Here is an 8,663-nt window from a genome sequence, read left to right as displayed (position 1 = left end):
TACGAAGATAATTCATTCAGAGGGTGTCGATTATTGGGTATTACGTAATGATAATGGAAGAGACTATTCGCGAATGCTTTTAACCCGATAGAAAATCACTCTGTGCGCGTCCGATGTGTTTACTTAATTAAGTGAAACTTCGATCGACCGATAAAACATTTGATCTCGATTAGAATTGAGAACGCGGTACTTTGTGCGTTTCATCCTACCCCTATACTATATCTATATAATATAATATAATGTAATATAATCTAATATAATATAATATAATATAATATAATATAATATAATATAATATAATATATCGTATAATATAATTTATGCATACACATGTACACACACGAATATATATGAACATCGATTACGACGATCGTCTACTTTTCGTATTTTATTCGTTAATTGAACGAACGTCCTTCGCGGGAAATTGTTTTCGAACGTATGTAGGTTGTGCTGCGTAATCAAAAATGGCCGAGTCGTTAAAAATACATACATGCAATACTGATCTATTTTCCCTCTCTTCCTCTCTCTCTCTCTCTCTCTCTCTCTCTCTCTCTATGTCTGCTTGTGTGTGTGTATGTGTTTATTTGTCTCTCCTTCTCCCTCTCTTTTTCTATGACAGTAACACGATTGTCTTCGCCAAGAACGTATGAGTAAAAAAATAAACGAATTTAACGATTTGAATTCGATATATATATATATATATATATATGTATGTATATATGTATGTACGTATGTATGTATGTTACGAAAATTATAATCAATTCTTTCTTAATGAACTTCAGTCTCTATTCTTAATTTTTAATTTGTATTTCGTTTTTCATTTTTACTATCTCGGAACAATCTGTATAGGATTCAACAGACAATAAAAAAAGATTAACGGTATGATTGTCTGAACATAACTACGATACTGAAATTACTTGTTTGAGAAATTTAAAGTCCGTTTTTTTTTCTTTTTTTTTTTTTATTCACGTTTCATTGCAACATTGAAGAATATTGTATGGTTTGCGCGCGCGTGTGTGTTGTGCATGTGTATTAATTTTACGAGGAAATAAGTTGACTTCACATTTATATATATATATATATATATAAAAAAAAAAGATGAGGTTATCGAACGAGGATGTACGACTATTTCCGATTTAATCCGACTTCCGTGTTTAAAAATGGCGTGTTAGTAGAAGTGAAAAATCCAATTTGTTAGGCTTAACGAAAAAGATGATTATCGTTAAGTTTCTTATCATAATTTACACTTGATTTATTTCTAATTTTTTCTTTCTTTTTTTCTCCTAAAGCTTTTTTTTTTTCTCCCAAGTTTTCTCTCGTAGCTTATCAGTGGAAACACGTATACTTTGTTGTACAGTCATCCTCTTATCCATGGTCGTCAGACACGCTTACATACACGCATAAACATTTACTTACATATTTAATGTTATTCTTCGTAGTAATAATTTTTATTCACGAGTTATGCGTGCATCCGTCCTTTAACTTAGTATAATCATACTCATGAATTCATTACCTTCACGATGTTCAGCATTTTTCGTCCAGCTCGAACTCACCTATTCGTAAATTTCTTACACGTATATATATATATATATATATATCTTACACATATATGTACATACATATGTATATATGCAAATATATAAATCTTGCTTGGTGTAAGGCACGCGCGCACGGACGGCGAACGTACGGCACGAACCGCAATGAAAAGCGCGCGTATATTTAAACAGTCCGTGCAAATCGCTGACATGTTTTCTCGTTCAACCGTAATACAGTATATATTATATACTCGGTGAGAAATTTCTAATGGGAATTGCGTCGAAATGATTTGAGGATAGAGAATTATTTTTCATCGGGAAGAATTTAAGTATAATATTTTGGAAGGTTTAATGAATACGAAACATTTTTTATTATTATTGTTTTTTTTTTTATATCTAAGTCAAATATGTATATATATATAATAAATTACTTAAATAATTATAAAACAATTATGTAAATAATTTGTTATATATATATATATATATATAATTAATCAAAAAACGGATTGAGAATCGTGGAAAGTTCTTTCTTTTCCCATTATATTTTAACATACAGCGTGATCTTAATATTTATTATGTCACGTTTAATATAAATGTGGATTTCTATACGAATATCGCATATTTATATATCTTTAAAACTGATAGATCTATTTTTCTTTTTAACTGGATAAAAAAAGAAAACTAAAACGTTTCAGCTCAATCCGTACATATAAAATATTAGAAATAAAAATGAAAACTTCAATAGTAGCATTTATTTTCCACTAATTAGAGGATTAAACGAACCAGTTTGTGTATGTAGATTCGTTGATAGGAGAGTTATTACGGTCGAGTGGACACGATTAGACGTATTAGAAAGATTTGTAGTAACATTTCCTGTTACATACATATTACTAACTTGTTTTCTATTTGATTTTTAACAAGAAAATGAGATAACGCGAGGGTAACGCCATTTTATTTTTGATCTCGTTCATGATGATATAAATAAGAGAGGGAGAGAATGAATATTCGGTCGAGCAAGTGGTCCTTGAAATTAACTGGTTACTTTAGAAAACGGAGTCGGTAATAACCATTTTTCTTCCCCTTTTGTATACCTTCTTTTTTTTTTCTTTTTGACTTTTTCTTTTTTTTTTCTGACAATCTTCGAGAGTCGGAGCATGATCATTAAGAGAAGAGACTCGTTCGTACTTTTTCCTTTCCTTTTCTTTTTTTTTTTTTTTTTTCTTTTTTTAGGGTCGACGAAGTGTCTCGTGGATTCACGAAAGAAAACGTAACGAGCAATCGCGTTTGTTTCGGGAGTCAAAAGCGGAAGAAAGCTAATTATCCAAAGTAGAGGGACACTTCCTTTTTTTTTTCTTTCCTACCTCCTATCGTATACACGATAAAGAAAGAAAGAAAGAAAGAAAAAAGGAAGGGGGAAGATAAAATCGGTGAAAATGGGAGGATAGTAGGGGAAGGAGAGAGGGATGACGGTCGGTCGCGAGTAAAGGGAGGATTGCGAGGGTTGACTAAGGTGGAGTCGAGACGTAAATTCGAATGGAAAGCGTCCGCCCCGAAGGTCTCTGAAGTCTCTACCGAAAGCTGAACTCTGGCGCATAAAGAAAGACGATATTTGGAAAAAGTATGAATGTCTCGGGTGGAGTTTGAATGCAAATGACTGTCAAGCTCCGACGGTTCCCCAAGAGAAGGGAGGACGAGGACGAGGACGAGGACGAGGACGAGGACGAGGACGAGGACGAGGACGAGGAAGAGAACGAAGACGAGGAAGAGAACGAATACCACGACGAAGCCGAGGACGACGACGAGGACGACGAGTAGTGCTAGGGATCTTTCCTATGAAATGAGATTTGAAGAGAAAGAGAGAAGGAAAAGGGATTCGCGGCGCCAAAGGCAAGACGACGACTGCGAAAAATAGAGAAGGAAGGGATCGAAAACGGAAAATGTACCGCCTTCGAGCTGTTTCTCTCTCTCTCTCTCTCTCTCTCTCTTTCCTTTTCTTTTTTTGTTCTTTTTTTTTTCTTTTTCTTTTCTCTTCCCTCAAGGGAGGACGTCGTCGAGTGAAACGGGCAGAGGCCGAAAGCAAACTCCGCGCGGGTGGAAAAGCTCCAGGAATCAGTCGACCGTGTGGAACGCCTACCGTGTCGTTCTGCCGGAAAGCTCCTACTACTCTTATAGGTTCTTCGTTCGTTGTACAACTACCCCTCTCTCTCTCTCTCTCTTTCTTTCTTTCTTTCTTTCTTTCTTTCTCTTTCTTTTTTTTTCTCTTTCTCTCTGGCTCTTGCCAGAGGCGCCGACGAGTTCTTCCTTTGTCCTCAGCACTCGTCTATTCCAAGGGGATAAAAGAGAGAAACGGCATAACGTTCTGCAATGTAATTTACCGCCAAGACCAAGACTCCGGTTCGCGCGATGATAATCTTTGATAATGGACGCTACTGCTCTGCTTCTGTCTTGTTTGTTCTTACGTATAATTGTCTTTTTGGTCTTTCATGCTTTCTTCTATCAATTCGTCGTTAATACGTTCGTACATATGTATGTATATGTATATTCATACACGCACGTTCATTCCGTACGCATGTATATTATTGTTATTTAATCTATTACACATTATTAAAAAACTTGTCATTCTCTTGTTTTCAAATTTAGATATCAATCGGCAAACAGGATGTTAGTACCGTTCCTGCTTTTAACCAGTCTAATTGCATCGACTCTATCTTTTAACGGCGAGTTAACTGAACAAGAATGTCCGGTCGACTGTCACTGTCACTACTTTCGTATCAACTGGGTGACCGATTGCTCGGAAAGCAACCTGACCAGCATCTCATACAACGAACTCAGTCCCAACGTTTATGTACTTGACATGAATGGCAATAATATAAAACACGTTGCACCGTTTCCACATGGTATTAAATTGAGGCGACTTCAAATGGCACATAATCAACTTGACCAACTCAATTACGAATCTTTCGCCGGGCTGACGTATCTCTTGGATGCGGACTTTTCGTTCAACGCCATCACTCACGTCGATTCGGAAGCTTTTAGGTAATATGACAAAACGTTTGTTAACGTGAAACACGACACAACGTTTAACTCGTTCAATCTTATATCTAATAGGGACAGCGCAGGCTTGATCACGTTGGAACTTCAGAACAACCCGATAGCAACGGTGGAGGGTCCTTTCCTAAATTGTCGGTCGCTTCTCTATTTGGATTTGAATTCATGCGGCATTCATAAACTGAATAACCAATTTTTTCACAACACGACTAACCTGAACAAACTCGATCTATCTCACAATCCTCTACAAAGGATAGAACCAGGCCCGTTCGACCACTTGACCAATCTCGAGTATCTCAAGTTGAACGCCTGCAACTTGACTCACTTGTCGCCCGATACTTTCGCTCATTTGGAAAATTTGCGAGAACTCGAGATGCAGGAGAACGATTTGCGAACGTTAAGTTGGACTAACGTATTAGCTCCGCTCATTCGTTTGGAGAATCTCGACATAAGGAAAACTTCGATCACCAATCTACCGGGCGATGCTTTCGCTAAAAACTTGTACCTTCGACAATTGGTATTGGCCGACAACGAACTCTGGCATTTGGACGTTGGCAATACTCTTGGTCACAATCTCCACAGCTTGCAATCCTTGGACTTGTCCAACTGTAATCTTCAGGATCGTTTGTCCGAAGAGGCTTTCAAAAATGCCAGTAAGCTTCGAGTATTGAATCTGAGCGGCAATCCCATGTTCGCAGCTGACCTCACTGTAATCTTACGGCACTTACCTAAGCTTCACAAACTTTCTCTCAGCCATTGCAACTTACGTAAATTGCCGACCGCTTTCGAGGTTTTCGAAAATCTCGAAGAACTCGATATCTCTAACAATCCACTTTCGGATGCGTTCGTGAGCTTGTTGAATCCATTAAGCTCCTTGGAATATTTAGACATGTCTTATTGTAACCTCGGTCACGTTGCAAACAACACCTTCGCTCAAATGACATCTCTTAAGAAACTGATATTATCAGGAAACAAGCTTCACACGTTGGAGGAAGGTTTGTTCGCCAACTTGACGAGATTGGAAAGTTTAGAGATGAGTAATTGCGATCTTCGAAACCCGATCGATCTAAAAGTTTTCGGTGATCGCAACGTCACAAACGTGATCGAGTTGAAGCTCAGTGGTAATCCACTTAGCATTTCCAACCAGGGAGCACTCTTGCCTGCGCAACTATCCAATCTCGAAATTCTTGACATAAGCGATTGTGGTCTTTCTCATTTACACCAAAACGTATTCTCCAAAACTAAAAATATCACTCGGTTGAATCTTTCGGGCAATGAAATATCCGGAACGGGAGATTTGACTTGCTTGAAGAAACTAAAATCTTTAGAACATTTAGATCTCAGCAATAACAATCTACGAACCGTCAATCCTAAAGTCTTCAAATCAAATCCGCATCTTTTGTCGGTTAATCTATTAGGGAATCCATTCGTTTGCAATTGCTCGATCGCGGACATGTGGGACTGGGCTGAAAAAGTAAAGAGCGATCTTCACGTACTAGTTGGTAGTCAGCCTGCCAATTTCGGAACAGGTGCCGAAAAACTTCGAAGGAGTTTAACTTGCACTTACGACGAAAATACCTATCGTACCATCATGGATCAGAATAAATCGAAGGGTCGTAAGGGTGATATCACGCCAAGCCGTACGTGGGCGAAATACATTCGCGAGTCGAATTGTGCTCGTCGTTTATGATATACGATGAAAACTCGGCAACATCCTATATTGAGCTTGTTCTATCAACGAAAACGTAAAATCAGGCTAGAGCTATAAACGTTGTAATAATTTTGGATGTGCCGATTGCATAAAACTCATATAACTGTTTATTTTTATTTTTTATTTTATTTTTTTTTTCTTTTTCTTTTTTTTTTTTTGGTTTGTTTGTTTGTTTGTTTGTTTGTTCCTTCTTTTTTCTTTCTCGAAGAGAATTGAACTGCGACGAGCAAACAACGGAGGAGACGGATAATCTTTCTCGTACTATCGATCAAAACTTATGTTGAATATTTTCTCAAAGATGAATTATATTTTTCTTTCGGATAACGATTTGAATTCTGCATACTCTATGAAAGATTATATTATCTTACACTTACATCGAACGATAAGTTTCTAATTCATTGTATATTTATACGTACGTATATATATATATATATATATACATACAAACACATAACGTATGTACGTATGTATCGTGTATGTATGTATGCATAAGTGTGTCTTTTATCTTATCACAAAGACTTCGAAACATCAGACGTGTAATTTACAGTAAGAGCATAAATCGAAGTTTACGTTTTTTTTTTTTCCTTTTACGAAGAAACGATACAATCTCTTGTTTTTTTCTTTTGCAAACGTACTTCTTGAATCTTTGTTCAATCGACGATATTGTGTAATAATCTCGCAGAAACGAGCCTTTGTTCTCGAGAAAAATCGATCATAATCGTTAACTGCCAAGCGAGAATGTGCGAGTAAACAAAATGAATAAACAAAATCAAAGGAATTAATGGCTATATAATAGGTATGTGAAGTCCATCGTAAGGGAAATGAGAACATTAGATATTATTTATAAGTCTATTAAAAAAATATATATACTCTATTATTTAATAATTATAGTTAAAAAATTCGTCATTGAATGAATTTATTTCTGATAGATCTTTTTGAATTTTAAATTGTACAAATATTGTGTGTGAGAGGGAGAGGGAGAATGAAAGAGAGATAGAGAGAGACAGAGAGAGAGAGAGAAAAAGAGAGAGAGAGAGAGAGAGAGATGCCATAAGAAACAAAACTTTTGTAAATTTTACATATATATATATATATATTTTTTCTTGTTCGATCAATCGATTTGTTTGTTTTTATGTGTATATATATATATATTATATTATATTATATATATATATACATACAGATGTAATTTCCTACATAGTTGTTTTTCTAGGAAAAGAAAAAAAAAGAAAAAAAAATATTAAAAAAAAAAAAAAAACAAAAGTTAAAATATTATTTAATCGAAATAATAACTCGCTGGCGCGTCTCTTATTCGAAGAAAAAAGAAAAGAAAAGGGGTCGTTCCCCGTTTTATTTATAAGTGCATATATATTTATTTTCGTGTACCATTAGGAATATTTTATGTTTAGTGGGGTCTTTCGCAAACACTTCGGGATATAAACTAAATTTATGTAAAAATAAAAAATGAAGAGAAAAGAAAGGAAAAGGAAGAAGAAAGAGAAAAGAAAAAAAAAGTATACTATATATATACATATATAAGAAAACACTTTTCTTGCGTTTTCATACATGTCAATATAAAATGGCGACATTCACGAGAGAAAGCGCATCAGCAACAATCGCCCGTAAAATATAAAGAAAACAAATAAAATAAAAATTATGTACATACGTTTTTCGTTGCGTTTGCGAGTAAACAGGCGGATAAAAGAAAAGTCTAAAAGAAAAAAAAAAAAGTAAATAAATAAATAAATAAATAAATGAATAGGAAAAAATATTGTAAAAGACTGTGTTGTTTAATAAATGTATCGTTTTTTCTTGCTACAAGGAAAAGAGTATACAATTTCCTCTACCCTCACTTTTTCGTGTTAAAAATCATGTTCCCTTCGTTAAGTAGAATCTTTTGCAGATATTTTGAACCAGTACTACATGTATACCAACCGAAATTATTTAAAAACGAAAAAAGAAACAAAAAGAAATGAAAGCATGAAAAGGAAAAAAGAAAAGAAAAGAAAAAAAAAAGAGAGAGAGAGAGAATGGAATACACTTGGAATCGCATCAGCGACCGAGTGTAAAATAAAAGAAAAGATAAAATAAAAATAAAATTGAAATAAACATCGTTTGCATGCGCGTACGTTTTTCGTTGTGTTTGCAAATAAACACGTGGATAAACAAAGGAAAAATAAGAAAAGGAAAATAATGTAAAAGACTGTGCTGTTTAATAAATACATCGTTTTGTCTGGTTGCCAGATAAAAGAGCATGAAATTTCGACAGTCCAAAAACTTCCACATTAAAAATCACATTTCTTTCGTTAAGTAGAATCCTCAGCAGACATTTCGAGCTGCACACGTATATGAAATTATTTAAAAACGAA

At 35.0% G+C, this 8,663-nt stretch overlaps 1 protein-coding gene across 5 annotated transcripts in view; it reads left to right on the top strand.

Annotated features, from left to right (window-relative positions):
- Nucleotides 1-7,124, top strand: part of LOC122637468 (leucine-rich repeat-containing protein 15-like) — a 12,677-nt gene extending 5,553 nt beyond the window's left edge. For 2 of the 5 annotated variants that reach the window (XM_043829605.1, XM_043829622.1), the window contains exons 2-3: nt 4,176-4,571; nt 4,644-7,124. In XM_043829605.1, coding sequence (XP_043685540.1) covers nt 4,176-4,571; nt 4,644-6,273 — 2,026 coding nt within the window. In that variant the 3' untranslated portion in view covers nt 6,274-7,124. Of the gene's footprint in view, nt 1-597; nt 645-769; nt 880-2,765; nt 2,862-4,175; nt 4,572-4,643 lie in introns of those variants that run through there. The other 3 variants (XM_043829641.1, XM_043829613.1, XM_043829632.1) reach the window with 3 other exon arrangements.
- The last annotated feature ends 1,539 nt before the right edge of the window (nt 7,125-8,663 follow it).

This window comes from Vespula pensylvanica, chromosome 1, assembly GCF_014466175.1.
Source record: "Vespula pensylvanica isolate Volc-1 chromosome 1, ASM1446617v1, whole genome shotgun sequence".
Classification (NCBI taxonomy): domain Eukaryota; kingdom Metazoa; phylum Arthropoda; class Insecta; order Hymenoptera; family Vespidae; genus Vespula; species Vespula pensylvanica.
The sequence above is the reverse complement of the archived record's forward strand: the minus strand, read 5'-3'. Positions and strand labels throughout refer to the sequence as shown.